The 16,468-nt window shown below is 41.5% G+C and overlaps 1 protein-coding gene across 1 annotated transcript in view; it reads left to right on the top strand.

Annotated features, from left to right (window-relative positions):
- Window positions 1–16,468, top strand: part of TNFRSF21 (TNF receptor superfamily member 21) — a 69,690-nt gene that overhangs the window by 9,870 nt on the left and 43,352 nt on the right. The window contains exons 2-3 of the mRNA XM_045543703.1: window positions 10,416–11,064; window positions 12,453–12,947. Of these exons, the coding sequence (XP_045399659.1) occupies window positions 10,416–11,064; window positions 12,453–12,947 (1,144 nt within the window). The remainder of the gene's footprint in view (window positions 1–10,415; window positions 11,065–12,452; window positions 12,948–16,468) is intronic.

Here is a 16,468-nt window from a genome sequence, read left to right as displayed (position 1 = left end):
GATTTGGGGAGTACTGGGTTCCACTAAGTCACCACTGCTGGCAGCTCTTCTGCAAGGCCTGCTGGAGCCCTCAGTAGGTTAGTACTAATCGTGCCTTTCCAAGAGAAGATTCTGATCAGGAGCATTTTCTAAACTTTTAGACCAGGGGTTGGTAAACTTTATCTGTGGAAGAACCTGATAGTTAAGTATTTTCAGCTTTATGGATCATGTGGTCTTGGCAGTAACTATGCAGTTCTGCCTTGGTATGGTGAGAGCAGCCCGTTGGCAATACCTAAAAGAATGGGCATGGCATGTTCCAATAAAACTTTATTTGTGGACATTGAAATATGAATTTTATATAATTTTCATATGTCACAAAATATTCTTTTGATTTCTAAAAACTATTCTTAGCTTGCGGACTATACAAAAACAGGAAGGTGCTGGAGTTTGCTCACTCCTTTTTTAGAACATAGAATCATTAACATCTTATGGGACTAGATCAGGGAAACTTACTGTGGAAATGCTTACTCAAATTCTGCTCTGGTCATCTAAATTGTACTTACTGATAGTAAATCCTTTCTCCTCTCTTGTGCTGTCTCATTTGCTATATACCAAGTTTTTATTTTAAATGTTTTGAAAATGCCAGTTGGCCCTTGTTTCTCTTTTAAACTCTTTGTATTTTTGCTTTTTAGTATGTTCTAAGTCCAGGAGGGTGTGTTTCAGGATTGCCGATTTTTAAAATCTGGCATCTTTGATATACTTCTCAGGAATCAGATATTTGCATTTTAACTGGGGTGTTTTCCAAGATTGTCTAATCCCAAGGGAATAAAGCTAAACTATATAGTAAAATGATAAGTTGGTGGGAGTGAAATTAAAATAACATTTATGGAACACTTGCTATGTGTTTAGGCATGTTCTGCCTGCTTTATCTGTATTAACAATTCTCAGAACCATCTCTGAAGAGTAGGTATTGCTCTTATTATCTCTTACTCTGATGAGGAAACAAGAGACACGGGAATAAGCCACTTGCCAAGGCTGCTCAGAATTAAGGACAGAAAAAAATCCTAGTGTTTTTCCTACTCTCACACCACTCAACACAACACTTTTGAAACCAGATTCTCCAGTGGACACAAGCTGGGTGTCCTTTAATTCCATTCAGTTCTGATGCGACCAGGAGGTAGTGTCAGACCCCGTAGGTTGAAGGCTCAGCCCCACGAGACTGCTCACGCTTCCAATGGCCAACTGTAATCCCTGGGTTGTTTTACCTGTGCTTCTGACTGATAGGCTGTGAATTGGTGTTCCCACAACCCCTCGTTGGGTTTGATTAATTTGCTAGAGTGGCTCATGGAACTCAGAACTTACATTTACCAGTTTCTTAATAAAGAATATAATAAAGGATACAGGTGAAAAGTCAGATGGAAGAGATACGTGGGGCAAGGCATGTGGGAAGGGGTGTGGAGCTTCCATGCCCTTTCTGGGTGTGCCACCCTCCACAAACTTCCAGGTGTTCAGCTATTCAGAAGTTCTATAGACCCCCTCCTTTTGGGTTTTTATGGAGACTCCATTACCTAGGCATGATTGAGTGCACCATTGGCTATTGGTAATCAACTCAACCTTCAGCCCCATTTCCCTCCCCAGGGGTTGGAGGTGGGGCTGAGAGTCCTAATTCTCTAATGGTGCCTTGGTCTTTCAGGTGACTACCCTAGGGGCTCCCAGCCATCAGTCATCTCATTTGCATACAACAAACACTCATCACTCTGGAGATTTCAAGGTTTTAGGAGCTGTGTGTTAGGAACCAGGGACAGAGACCAAATATATATTTCTTATTATGTCACAGTATCACACCCTGCTAGTACCTGGTAGTGCTGGGCCTGCCTGACACACTCCAGGCTGAAATAGGTTTTGTTTATATGGACTTTCATGCTGGAGTTGAGCACCTGCTGGGGTCATTGGTTTTGCCTTGGTTTATGTGCTCTTCTGTAAATCCTTAGCATGTACAGGGTAGAGTTCCCTCTCTACCTATCCTACTGTCTTGTATGTAATGCCAATTCATTTACTACTTAGTGATTAGATAAATGGGCAGCCTGTTCTTGCCTTCTTCATGTAGGTGGAGGTCTTACAAATAGTTATTTCTAAGGAGATGAAAGGAGATTAGGTTCTGTGGTCCAAGGACTGATTGCTGAGTGTACACACTTCTTCTGCATTGCAGATTCCAGGGAAAATAGGATCTGGGTTTTTCCTTTTTCCAGTGTCCCCTGAGCTTGCCTCCTTCCAGTCCTGTAGTCAGCACATTCTAGCCTGGCATTCTCTGTATTCACCAGCTTTAAAAGCAGTCCCTGCTTTTGCCCTAGCAACAGAAGACATTTTTTTTTTTTAATCAGAGAGGATAGTAGAAAATGCAAGAGCTGACTAAATTTATATAACATCATTGGGAATAGTTCTATCTGTGATTCGTGGAAACTTTATCCTTAAAGCTTTCCCCTTCATGCATTCTTTTTTTCCTTTCACATCTAGAGAATTCCAAGCAGCCAGGGTCTTGATATTACAAATTTCATGTGATGTTCAAAATAAAATGGTCCAAAATTCTGGGAGTGGTTGGTCCAGCTCTGCTGGCTTTTGCCTTTTGATCATTTGTTAGTGGGTTTTATAGTCACTATCTCAGGAATAGCTTGGTTGCCTCATCCTCTCCACAGTAACTGAGTTTCCCCTTAAAAATGCTAGTTTTATGCAGCATTAAAAAAAATTCTGTAGTAAACTCACAGGCAGTCTCTCTGCTTATACATTATGAATAGACAAAAGTTTATCACTGCCTTGAATTTGCTCATTTCCCATTAAAAAATTATTAGAATTTGATAGGGAACAAGAATGACATAAATAAGTTGTAATTGTAAGCCACAAGGAATCTGCTTGTTTATTTGAAGGATTAGGTCACGGAGTAAATTTGTTAAAGAATAAATAGGTGTCAACATTCTGATGTGTATTCACATATCTGTGTGCCTCTTGTGCTCAGTCAGGCCCATCTCTGTGCCCTGGAGTAGAAGTGACAACAGGACAGGTGTGATGTGGCTCACCTGGGTGAGCACCCATGACCTGGGAGCCTTTACAGCCGGTCATTTAGAGCTACCTCTTCCCTCTTTTGAAATTTGCTTTGTTCTGTGTTTACCTTTTACTCATTCAGTAAGCATTTGTAGTGCTCCTACAGCCTGTAGAGTTGGGGATGGCACACTGATATCTGCCTCATTGATCCATTATTATTGGTGAAATATTAATGTGTCCTGGATAAATGAAATTTTCCAAATAATGAAAGTTTAAACCAGGATGGAGCATAGATAACTTCTGGAGAGTAATCTCATAACGCTGCTTATCATTCTAAGCACTAAGTTAGTGTAATCTTTTTTAAAGAAATGAAGGGGAAATGTTTTAACCCTTTGGTACATTTGCTTATCATTTTAAGCACCATGCAGAGCATGATTCCTGTAAGGCACTTGTAGTTCTGTTAAAATAGAGTGATATCCTCGGGGGTCTTAGGAGATGAAAGGAGCTATTTCCTTGTACACTGAAGGCTGTAAGGCCAGACTGCTGTATCTTTTGAGTTTTTGTGGCTACGATATGGAGGCTTTTGGGTTTTCTCATACTTGCTTTATACATGCGCTCATCTTCAACAACCTCCTCCTCCACCACCCTTAATTAGCTGCTTCTAATTATTTATGGCCTGCAAAACCATTCATTCATGTGGCCAACAAACACTTGTCAGGTATACCATGAATGGGGTCGTTGAAGACTTGGATAAGATCTGTATGTAAAATAGGCCTGATCTTTGTCCTCATGGGGCTTGTGGTCCAGAGGGGAAAATACACTAAACAGATAAATGTGTAAGTACAAAATTACGGTGGCCATATGGGGAAGAAAAGGGAATGAGGGGAGATTGTGAAACCTGTTTTCAGCTGGAGAGAGGAGGGCCAGGATGGCATTCCACAGGAAGTCCTGTCTCCGTTAAAGAGTTTGCGTTTCATCCTAAGTCATGTGGGAGGTGACTGAGAGTCCTAAGCAGGGGATGGAAGGATCGTATCTGGTGTGTGCATTGGAGTGGGTGTCATGAAAGGAAGCCAAGAACTCAGTATTCATTGCTAGACTCTCAGAGGAGGTCTGACGGTTCTTTTTTTTTTTTTTTTTATTTACCTTGAAAATTTCAGAATATTAAAGGGATACAAATGTTTTGGTTACATAAGTTGCCTTTGCACCACCAGAGTCAAGCTACAAGTGTGCCCATCGCCAGATAGCCCGCACTGCACCTGTTAGGTGTGAATTTTGACTACTCAGTGCAGGTGTTGGCAGACTTTATTTGTAAAGGGCCAGAGAGTAAATACTTTAAGTTTGCAAGCCATATGGTCTCTGTTGCAACTATCCAACTCAGCCATCGTAGCATGAAAAGCAGCCGTAGTTAATACCTGCCTGAATGGCTGGATTCTAGTTAACTTATTTATAGGAACAATTGGCGTGTGGGATTTAGTTTGCTGACCCCTGGCTGGGAGGATGCTTTGCTTATTATTTCCATGATCTTCATTATTGAGGTGATTGCACTAGGGAGGGAATGTAATCTGTGTGATTGTCCCTGGCCTTGAGCTGCTTATAATCATTATGGGAAGATAAGTATATATACCAAGGAGGCCATCAGCAAACATTACAAGACAGCATGTAATTAGGCACCAATATGAGGAACAGAAACAGGAAATGTGACAAAGAGTTTGCTCATCTCCTTGGAATCTGGGTGTCTAGGAATAGTTTTAAAGGCTTCACAGGGAAGCTGGAACTTAACAGAAATAATCAAAAACACTTAGAGGGTTAGTGGTGAATACAACCTAGTCTAACCAGCTAATTTTATAATTGAGTAAAACAAGGTCCTGTTGATCTTAAGACAGAACCTGGACAAGAACATAAGCCTTCTTCTGTTCTCCAAGTCTTTGCTTGAGTTTTCTTTCTACTTCAGGTCTGGTCCACCCATGGGCTGCAAATACACATATAGTGGATTCCTATTAATAGAGAGGAGAAGATGGAGTGAGAAATTCCAAGTTATGGGTTATATTGAGACCTCTTTTGTCCTGGAAGAAAGCGGTTCTCAAGAAGACCATGAGCAGCATGGTTGTATCTGTCATGTAGAATAGGAAGGAAAGAAAAGAGAGACTGAGGTGCAGGATGAGAAGAGAAGGAGGGGATTATGGAAGACAGAAAAATGCATTCACTGACATGTGGACAAGGAGGTTATCCACCTGTCCTCAGTCAGAAGAATCTCTAAATTAAGGCATATCCATACTATTGAAGAGAACGTGTTGACAGTTAGAGAGAATGCAGTAGTCTACCTGTGCTGATAGGCAGAAGAAGAACAAAAGCAAATCCCACAACAGCATGTATGGCCTGTCCCCTTTAGATAAATAAAACAAGACAAAATCAAAAGCAATGGAAGCAACCAACTTAAAGTATGTATGTATGCATATATGATGTGTAAGTGCTTTGAAAAGGGTCTGGAAAGATGTGCACCAAAATTAACATCAAGTCTCTGTACGGATGACCAGATTTGGGCAGAGATGTAAATGTTTTACTCTTACTCTGTACTTTCTTTTTTTTTGGAGACAGAGTGTTACTCTATTGCCCGGGCTAGAGTGAGTGCCGTGGTGTCAGCTTAGCTCACAGCAACCTCAAACTGCTGGGCTTAAGCGATCCTACTGCCTCAGCCTCCCGAGTAGCTGGGACTACAGGCACATGTCACCATGCTTGGCTAATTTTTTTTCTATATATATTTTTAGCTGTCTAGATAATTTCTTTCTATTTTTTTTTTTTTTTAGTATAGACAGGGTCTCGCTGTTGCTCAGGCTGGTTTCAAACTCCTGACCTCGAGCGATCCTCCCGCCTTGGCCTCCCAGAGTGCTAGGATTACAGGTGTGAGCCACTACGCCCGGCCTGTACTTTCTAATTATTAGAATTATTACAAGAATGTTTATTTTCATGATAAAATACTAACTATTTAATAATTTAATTAGTATATTAAAACATTAAAAGTGCCAGGTTGGACAAGAGGTGGAGAGGGTGGTCCTGACAGTGGGGTTGGGCTGTCTCTAGAATGTATCTCAGAATCGGAGAAGATCAGAGCCAGTGAGGTCCTGGCTTAGTTCAGGGTGTCTAAGACTTGGTTCAGCATCAGAATCACCTGGAAAGATTAAAAAGAAAACAAACCAAAGCTAAAACAAAATAAATTCCTGGCCCCACTGTAGACCCACAGTGATCTCAGATGGTGGGACTGGGGATGTGAATTTTTTAGGAAGCTTCCCCAGGTAATTTTGATGCTGCACTTGAGGCCTGAGGCTTTGATGAACCTCCGATCTAGTTTATCCACCCCAGTATACATGAGGGCATTAAGGATCTTGACCAAGTGGGACTCAGCCTCAGGTCTTTTGGCCCCTACTCTTTTGCACTTTGCAATGACTGTGCCTCCTAATTCAGGTGTTTTCCCTAGCATTAGCTTTAGGTATCACCTAAACTCATTTTTTATCATACAGGGACCATTCTTTTTTTTTTTTATTTCAGGATATTATGAGGATACAAATGTTTTGGTTACATTTTATGTCTTTGCCTCACCCAAGTGAGGTTTAGAGGCTTGCCCTTCCCTTCTACAATGCACACTGTGACCATTAATTGTGAGTTTGCCGCTCCCCACCACCCCCCCACCAGGGACCATTCTTAAATGTGATTTTGAACTTGATCCATCTCACCCCCGCTACCCATTGCTGCACCCCAAGAATCTCCTTTGGGAATGATTTTTACGATGTTTTCATTTTCTTAGAAATCAGGGCGTTGCCAGCAGGCTAGTGAGAAAAGGTCTAGTTTTAGATCATGAGTTGACTGAAGGCCTTAGGAGAATAACTTTTCTCAGGTGCCATCTATGTCTCTATGTAGAGAAAGGGACATGGTCACCTCCTTCTCTCAGCAGGGTTTCAGCAGGAAAGAGAACCCATGGGGCAGTTCCTCCAGCTTTGGAGCATGGATGGATTTAGCTGTTTACTTTAGACTAGGCCTTAGGGGTCCCTCTAGCTCAGTGATTTTCAAACTTCGGTTAGGCACAGACCTTCCTTCAAACGGATTCCTTCTTGGAAGCCCCATTCGCAAGTTGGTAAAGCTGAGTTGCTCTGTTTGAGGCAGAGGTGGGGGCTTGGAGCCAACCTTCATCCCTCCCTGGCCTGAGGGGCAGCGGAGAGAGCTGTATTCTGTCCAGTACCCTTTTGAGTCCTACTGGAAATCCACTGATTTCTTCCTCTTTCCCCTGCTTTAAGTAATCGCCAAATCCAGCTGTGAGAACCCTCAAAACTGTCTCCTTCTTTCCATTTCAACAGCTACCACCTTAGTCCGAATCACCACCAACTTCCACCTTGGCTCTTACCTTCTAAGTGGATTTTGTTCATCTACTCTCCCTCTACACCCCTTTCCCCTTCCACCCTGCAGCCAGATAACTTTCATATTCACAAATGTGATTACACGCTCCCTTCCCTCCGTATAAGCATATAATGACTTCTCATTGCGTTTTGGGTTAAGATCACAATGTGGAGCCCCTTGCAAATTTAACTGTGGCCACCCTGTTGCATCTTGAGATAGAGCCACAAGCTTTTTAGTTCCTGAGCTGAGCCTCCTTCTGCTTCATACTTTTGCTCTGGGGTTCCCTCTGCTAATCCCCCTCTACTTCTCCCTGCCTGATGTTCATTTATACTTCTTCATCCTTAAAACCTATATCAAAACGTTTCTCTAACTTCCCTGAACTAGGAAGCACCTGTTACATCCCCTCTCATAGGACTCTATGTCTCTTTCTCAGCAGTAATCTCAATTCTAGTCAAGTTAATTACTGATATAGTTGTGTTTTGTCCATCCCACCTTAGAATGTAAAATTTCATAAGGGCTGGAACAGCATTCTTAAGGTTCTGTCCTCAGCTATGGCACAGTGCCTTGCACACACCTAGTAGGTGTTCAATAAATATTTGTCCAGTGAATTCATAGTGTCTGGCTTTTGCACAAATTTAATTTCTAGTGTTCAGCCCAGGCAAGTCTGCAGAGGTATCGCTATTTGTTAGCTCTGTTTGTACGAGCTGGAGTTGCCTCCTATAGTATGAAGTAGTTTAGAGGTCCATTTTTAGAGACACATTGTCTAAAGTGGGTTACCCAGTATGATACAGTTTAAGCAGCCCTGAATGTTGCTTAAATTGGAAACTTGATCTGATCTGTTATTCTAAATGAGCAAAGAACTATAAAATCCACTTAAAGTGTGAAAAAGTGTGGGGGCAGTGGGGTTGTAAAATAGCTTTTGTGTATAGCTAGGGACACCTCTGGTACTTCAGTGATCAGGGGACTAATGCAGGACCTACCATCCCCTACCTACCATAGATTTAGAAGTCCAGACCCTGGGGCTAGCCCCAGCTCCACACCCAGACAGACACACACAGTGCTATTCGTGACCCCCTGTGCTTGTTCTGCAGAGCCACCCTCCTGGGTGTGTGCGTGGCTGGCTGCCCAGCCTCCCACACAGGTAGGGAGGCAGGTGTATTAATAGATCACACAGCATGTCAGCGTGGTATTAGTCCCCGGTCAGCACCCCCGGCCAGATCTCGAGTTTGGTTCTATGCTTTCATTTAAAATGTGATAACCTGCCATTTGGGTTACTTATCCATCTTTCAAACTTTCAGAACATTGCAGCCATCTACAGCTGCTTTTGCATGTAGACACTAGATAATAAAGAATTCCAGGAAGTATAGAACAGAGCGACTTTTGCAACCTCTTGGGTCAGATCTTTAGTGCTGGGGAGATTAAGTTTAATCTTGTCCTTCATACACTTGCCAAAAGGAACTTGGGCTCCACAGGACAGTTCCTTCTACCCAGTGTATCTGCTGTGCTCAGAAGAGGGTGACTGTGGCTTATTTTGCAAATAGAATGAACAAGAAAAAAAAAAGTTAAATCCAGAATGAAAAGGGAAGAGACTACAGAATTTATCATTAGGCAAAAGATTCTTTTTCTTGAGGCTCCAAGATAAGGTTAGGCTTCTTAATAAGAAAATCAACCACTATCCTTTTTTTTTTTTTTTGTCTTAGATTATAGAAAAAAATAAATGTATTCTTATAAGCTAAAAATTAGTTTTCAATATTGTCATTTAACTGGGGAAACTCTGGGATAGGGTAAAGGACTTCAAAGGAGATACTTTGGGGTCAAATAGTTAAATTTTGGAGTGGAAGGAATTGAATCTTGGGTTGTCAAGGTGCTAAGAGGACAGAAACTCTGATCACTTTGAAAAAATTCTTGTTTCATTCTCTTAGTTACTTGTACAGGGGCAAAGTTAGAAGGAATTTGCCGTATCAGGAAGCTGGTAGTTTGAGGCAGCCATTATTTTCTTGCTACATAAACTTTGTCCATTTTATAGAGGGTAGTGAACACTGTCGGAACCTCTCGATCTTCACTAGTGCAGAAAAGCTTTCTTTTAATACGTTTGCCACCCTCTTCTCAGAAGGACCTCAGGATTTAGTACCACAAATATAATTTCCTGGGCCCCAAGATTTCATTCTGAAAACTAATGGAAAATCCTTTCTAGCTTGGTGAAGTTTCTGTTCTTTGAATAAAACTTAAATGTCCATTGAGTCCCTCTTTGGACCCAGCTTTGTGCTTGGGCGCCTAGGTGGTTGCATGTCTTTGCTTTGGTAGCTGTGGCCTTCAGAGGTTGAACAAATAGCATGTGAATCTAAAAGCATCAATTCTCTTGTTTAAAGCACATAGCACATTATCAAGAATGCCAAGGGCTTGCCTCTGTTTTGCAAAAAAAAAAAAAAAAAAAAAAAGGAAAAAAAAAGTTCAGCTTCACATAGACAAAACCTCTGAAAAAAATTGTGCCACGAAAATGAATTAACCCCAAGCAGGCAATTGGGTGCTGTGGAAATGGCAGCTTGAATATATGTCTTCCTGGATCTTGGTTGCTTTGTCCTGGTATCAGGAAATGGAAGCTTTCGGAAAGTTGTTTTTTTCTTGCTTTAGGGTTTTGACTAGTATATGTAGCATTTTTAATACTAGCTACGAAGTACTTTCATATACATAGTCTCAACTGATTCTTATAATCAATTTGAAAGGCGTTGCCAGCTTTATTTCACAGATGGAAAAAAAGGAAGCTGAAGCAAAGGGCAGACAACGAGGCCAAAGCTTCACAGCCAGTAGGCCAAGCGCTAGGGTGGAATCCAAGTCTTTGTTTCTCTCTGTTTGCTGTGTAGCAGCAGTAGTGCCAAGAGGGTGCAGGACTGGCGTATCTCCAACAGGAAAGATGATGGGTAGTGCTGGTTTAATTGGTCCTTTCTTCTCCTCTGCTCCTATATAAACACCTTCTTGGTTTTTGTTCCTTCCCCCTCCCCTTTTATTTCTTTCAGCTTGGATTTCTTAGCACCACCACAGCTCAGCCAGAGCAGAAGGCCTCGAATCTCATTGGCACATACCGCCACGTCGACCGTGCCACGGGCCAGGTGCTAACCTGTGACAAATGTCCAGCAGGAACCTATGTCTCCGAGCATTGTACCAACACAAGCCTGCGCGTCTGCAGCAGTTGCCCTGCAGGGACCTTTACCAGGCATGAGAATGGCATCGAGAGATGCCATGACTGTAGTCAGCCATGCCCATGGCCAATGGTTGAGAAATTACCTTGTGCTGCCTTGACTGACCGAGAATGCACTTGCCCACCTGGCATGTTCCAGTTTAATGCTACCTGCGCCCCCCATACGGTGTGTCCTGTGGGGTGGGGTGTGCGGAAGAAAGGGACTGAGACCGAGGACGTGCGGTGCAAGCAGTGTGCTCGGGGTACCTTCTCTGATGTGCCTTCTAGTGTGATGAAATGCAAAGCATACACAGACTGTCTGAGTCAGAACCTGGTGGTGATCCAGCCGGGGACCAAGGAGGCAGACAACGTCTGTGGCATACTCCCGTCCTCCAGCACCGCCTCGCCTTCCCCCAGCACAGCCATCTTTTCACGCCCCGAGCACACGGATTCGCACGAAGTCCCTTCCTCCACTTATGTTCCCAAAGGTAACTTAGCCTCATGAGTTATTTATTTGAGGAAGGCTTTGAGCCCAGTGGAGGTACCAAGAGTGGGCTTGTACCAAGGATGTTGTGTCCATTTTGTATATTTCAAAGTCAAAGTCACCCCTTGGAGAAGAGGCCTTCGTTTTGTGGCTAATTAAATCTGACTTCTTTGGACTTATTAGAAACATTTAGACTCAGACGTTTTCTATTAGGGGAGATCAAATATCTAAAAACTAGGTCACATAATAAGAACTGAGAGAAACAAGGCCAGCTTGTGTGACCTTATGTAAGTCATTTAACCTCTTTAGGCCTTGGTTTCCAACTTGTCAAATAAATGAGTGATTTACATGTTTAGGGTTCCTTCCAGATTAAAAGTTTTCCAACATGGAGTCTATTTTGGGGAGACCCAGCCAGAAGGAGAGAAAGAGGGAAAAAGGGAGAAAATACCATTTATATCAAGAAGGGAGGCAGAAAAATTAGCAGTTTCAGGAAACAAGCAAATTTGTTTTAGATTGAAAGTAACTAGCATTCACATCTGGAAAATAATAACTTTGTATTTTTCCAGTGATTTTAACTTTATGCTTTTCATCAAGTATTCAAAACTTTATCTGAACCTCAGGCAGAATATAAAATTTAGCCTTTATTTTCAAATCCTCTTTGATCGAATTTAATTTTCATGAGATGATAACCAACTCGAGTTGTGTGCTTCCTGGCATACTCTCGTGTGTGATTACGTTTGAGCTTTGTGATTAACCCTGTAAGCACAGCCTTCTTACAACTGCTGTTTTGAACTGAAGAAACAGGCTCGGAGAGCTCAGATGGGCACTCCAGATTTTCTCAGGGACTGATACAGATGATATGAAAGTCTTGCTGCTTTTATTCACTGACCTGTCCACAAACCTTTCACTAGTCAGACTTGGATTTGCATACGAGATCTTTTCTTTCTTTCAGTCATATTCTCATTTTTACCACTGCATCATGAAATAGTCAAAAGGTAGAACAGGAAGAGCATAAAAAAAGGAATTAAATTTGAACTAGTTCTCTGAATAATTGAAACAATTAAGAGTTGACTAGAGCTCTGAACATACATGTGTCTGTGCAGTATGTGAAGTGCAGGAGAAGATTCTTTGAAGCTCAGATGTTGGATCCCTGAGGATGCCCTTGGTTTGGGTACACGAAAGTGAGTTTAGCAGTTCTGTCCAGTTTTTACCTTTCAGGTGAAGGCGCTGTTAGGGCCTTTATGAACATGTGCAATATAATTTATTCGTAAGCCCCACAGGTCATCTCTTCTTTGATTATCTGGCCTAGTTTGGAGATGACGAGGGAGAGGAGGGAATATATAGATCCCCAAATATGGAAAAGCTCTTCCCCCTCCTTACTCTTTTTTCTAGGCATGAACTCAACAGAATCCAACTCTTCTGCCTCTGTTAGACCAAAGGTACCAAGTGGCATCCAGGAAGGGACAGTCCCTGACAACACAAGCTCAGCAAGCGGGGAGGAAGGCGTGAACAAGACCCTCCCAAACCTCCAGGTCGTCAACCACCAGCAAGGCCCCCACCACAGACACATCCTGAAGCTGCTGCCATCCATGGAGGCCACGGGGGGCGAGAAGTCCAGCACCCCCATGAAGGGCCCCAAGAGGGCCCATCCCAGACAGAACCTGCACAAGCATTTTGACATCAATGAGCATTTGCCCTGGATGATTGTGCTCTTCCTGCTGCTGGTGCTTGTGGTGATCGTAGTGTGCAGTGTCCGCAAAAGCTCAAGGACTCTGAAAAAGGGGCCCCGGCAGGATCCCAGCGCCATTGTGGAAAAGGCAGGGCTGAAGAAATCCATGACTCCAACTCAGAACAGGGAGAAGTGGATCTACTACTGCAATGGCCATGGTGAGCCTTCTCTCTTTTCTCCTTGCTCACAGATCTCCCTGCCTCTTTGCCCCTAGTACTTGTTTTCTGATGGGATGGGAAATGCATAGTTTATGGAATCTCTTTTGTAAACCAGATGCTACCTGATCTAATTGTGTTATGGAAAATGAGATTGATCACCTTGTTAGAAGTCATGCATTCAGAGAGCATAACCTCTCCTCCTCCTTTTCCCCCCTGCACCTTTAAAACAGGAGAATGTTGCAAAACCTGAGACCTAAAAGTGACCCTTAGAGACTTTGTTTAGCCTTGTCATTTAACAAAGGAGAAAAGTGAGTTCAGAGAGGTTGGCTACATTGAACTAAACAAGAGGCTAATTGTTTGTTCAGGACAGATGGGAGCAGACTCTTGACTTCTGGAGCCCTTGGTTTTTCTATACAACTGGGCTGCTATGAAACTGGAGGAGGAAAAAATCCAACTTGTAGATTTGCCTTTTTGAATCTGAACCTTACTTTTAGATTCCTATCACTTTCCTCATGTATACATTTTTTTCTACTTAAATTTTTAGGATCCCGTTTCTAATCAGGAGGATAGTATGGTCTTTCGGATCACAGATACTGAAAGCATAATATGTTAGTTGTCATCAGATGCTGGGCCTTACATCTCTTACCTAGTGGTCAGTGTGTGTTGATACAGGCTGTGATATTTTGGTCTTTCCTCTTTTGAGGGCGAAACATAGCTTGCAGAACTTGTCCCAGAGCTAAGTTTGTCTAAGAACTACAGTTTTCAGACTGTGGCAGTAACTTCCCTTTCTGCAAATCCTAAGTAAAATCTCAACTCGTTTTGATAATTCCATTCACATGTTTCCCTCCCCCTCGAAGATGCCTACTTTTCTAAAAACCAGGTTGACCTTTTGTATGAAGACTTAATAATGTTTATACCATTTGACCCAGCAATTCCATTTTTGTGAATTTATCATAAAGATGTAAAGCAGAAACACTGAAAAAAGATTTCAGCACAAAGATCTTAAACTTTTAACTCAGCATTATATATAATAAAAATTGGAAACAATCAAAGGGATAGTTTTAGGAAAATAACTGTCAATTATGGCCTATCCATATAATGGAGCATTATGTTGACATTGAAGATTTTATGAAGTTTTTGCTTTTAGCCGTGACAAAGGAAAATGTTTACACTTGATCAAAGAGAAAAAAACACTCAAGCTGCTACATATTTTATATAACATAATCCCAGTTTTCTTAAAACTTTAGAATAAAGACTGAAAGGAAATATGCCAAAATGACAATTTTTTTCCAGTGTGGCAGGGATTATGTATGGTTTCTTTTCTTTATTAGTTTTCTGTACTTTCCTCAAGTTTTCTACAATAAACACATGCTACTTTCTTTAAGTAAAATAATTTCTTTCTATTTTTTAGTAGAGACGGACGGGGTCTTGCTCTTGCTCAGGCTGGTCTTTAACTCCTGACCTGTAGCAATCCTCCCGCCTCGGCCTCCCAGAGTGCTAGGATTACAGGCGTGAGCCACCGCGCCCGGCCCACATGCTACTTTTATAATAGAAAATTTAGAGAAAGTTAAAAGGAAAATTTTTGCTTCCCCTTGCTGACTTGTGTGAATGGTCAAAAGCCGAGTGAACCTGAGGCTGAGGCCCACCAACATTCTATTTGGTATAAAGGCTGCGTAGACTTGACTAAGACAACTCTTTACTGGAAACCTGCCTGGGGAAAGCCTTAATTCCCCCTTTCTTTTTTTAAAAAAACTTCTTATTTGCAAATAAGTCCCAGCGTATGGAAAAGTTGTAACAATAATACAAAGAATATTTGCATATTTCTGCCCAGATTGACCTGTTATTAACATTTTGCTCTTTTGCTTTAGCATTTGCTCTTTCTATAAAAATATAGAGAGATTTTATATTATAAAATATGTGTAACAGAATAGTTTATTATATATTATATAATGGGATATAATATATAATACATAATATATAAACATGTACATATATATATATACATGCATCCGTTGACAAAATAATTTTTCTGAATTGTCTCATGGTCCTTAACCCCTCAATATTTCAGTGTTTCACTTATTTCCTAACAATAAGTATATTCTCTTTAAAAAATAGTGCAGTTTTCAAGCTTAATAAATTTAAAATGGTTATAATACTTTGCCATCCATATTCCAATAATATAGGTTAATCCAGTAAGACCCTTGGTAGGTAACCATTTTTCTTTTTTTAGTATAGGATCCAGTCTAGGATCAGATACTGCATGAAACTGCCCTGTGTCTCGTCTGGTCAGAGCACTTGCTCTGCTGTAGGTTTACCTAATTAGTAGAAAACAATGTGAACATCCCAAGTATGTGGAACTCTCTTCTCATTATTCACTTCATTAAAGAAGCAACTCCATTCCTTTGGTAGTTGAATTTATAGGTTAGATTGTAATAAGCTACATTTGTAAACTCTCTTTTGCAGTGTGGTTTCCAAAACCCTTGAGAACACAGCAAGCTTTAGGAGCAAAAACTGGTCAGGCAGCAGAAAGCAATTTAATACAATGACCGTAGACATTCTTAGGACCACAGTCACCTTGTAAACCACTATGCCTGTGTCCTTAACACAATATCCTATTTTGAAAAAGAATGGAAGTGTCAAATCAAACAAAGCCCAATCATACCCTTCTGTGAAAGCCGTACTTCAGCAATATGCTTTTTAAGCTAAATCACAGTGGTCTCATTCAGATCTAACTATCTCTTCCAACAGTTCAGCTTTTTTCCTCAGGTTTTTGCATTGAGATGTTTATATATAAGGTGTTTTTCTCGAAGAATGGTCTTTTCTTTCCAAATTGCTAGTCTCAAGGGTACAATCAGGTAAAATCCTATTACAAAGAGAAGTTTTGTTTAATAAAGTCATTCCAGGTGCTCAGAGAGACTTCTAGAAACAATACCTTGTTGATCTGATTTCAGTGAGTTCTGGCCAGCAGATAATCCTTTATAAGAAGATCTTTTCCTGGTCCTTGTCCTTTTCACACTGAATTGTAAGGAGGAGGAGGGTGGGGATGAAATCACTTAGCCCTGGGCTGTTTTCTGCCAGAGGTCACTTACCTCTACCCACCATAACGTGTTGTCTGTCCTCCTGAATGCCATATGGGGCCTCAGTGCTCCGGAGCTGGGCCACTGGTTCCCATCTTTCTCTCCCACGAGGACCTCTGTCATTATTCCGCCCCACTCATCCCTCTCTATCTACGGTGGACTTACAGGTTTTAAAATTGAACCCCACAAAACTGCAATCCTACTTTCATGGAGTCCTAGTGTTGCAAACACAGATGAGTCCTTATATGGCTAAGAGATGGAAGAATGAGGATGCAGTGGCATTTTTGTCTGTTTCCTTCCTTTCTGAAGGCAGAGCAATTTTATGTTGGGTAGATTGGGCCTGGACTGTGGTTTGTTGCCATATATCTATTTCAGCAACAGGAGGTGGAAGTCCCTTCAGAATTTTTATACACGAAAATATATTGAAGAGTTTATTAGCAGGTT

This window comes from Lemur catta, chromosome 2, assembly GCF_020740605.2.
Source record: "Lemur catta isolate mLemCat1 chromosome 2, mLemCat1.pri, whole genome shotgun sequence".
In the NCBI taxonomy this organism is placed as follows: Eukaryota; Metazoa; Chordata; class Mammalia; order Primates; family Lemuridae; genus Lemur; species Lemur catta.
Note: the sequence above shows the minus strand (reverse complement) of the source record. Positions and strands in the feature narration are given on the sequence as shown.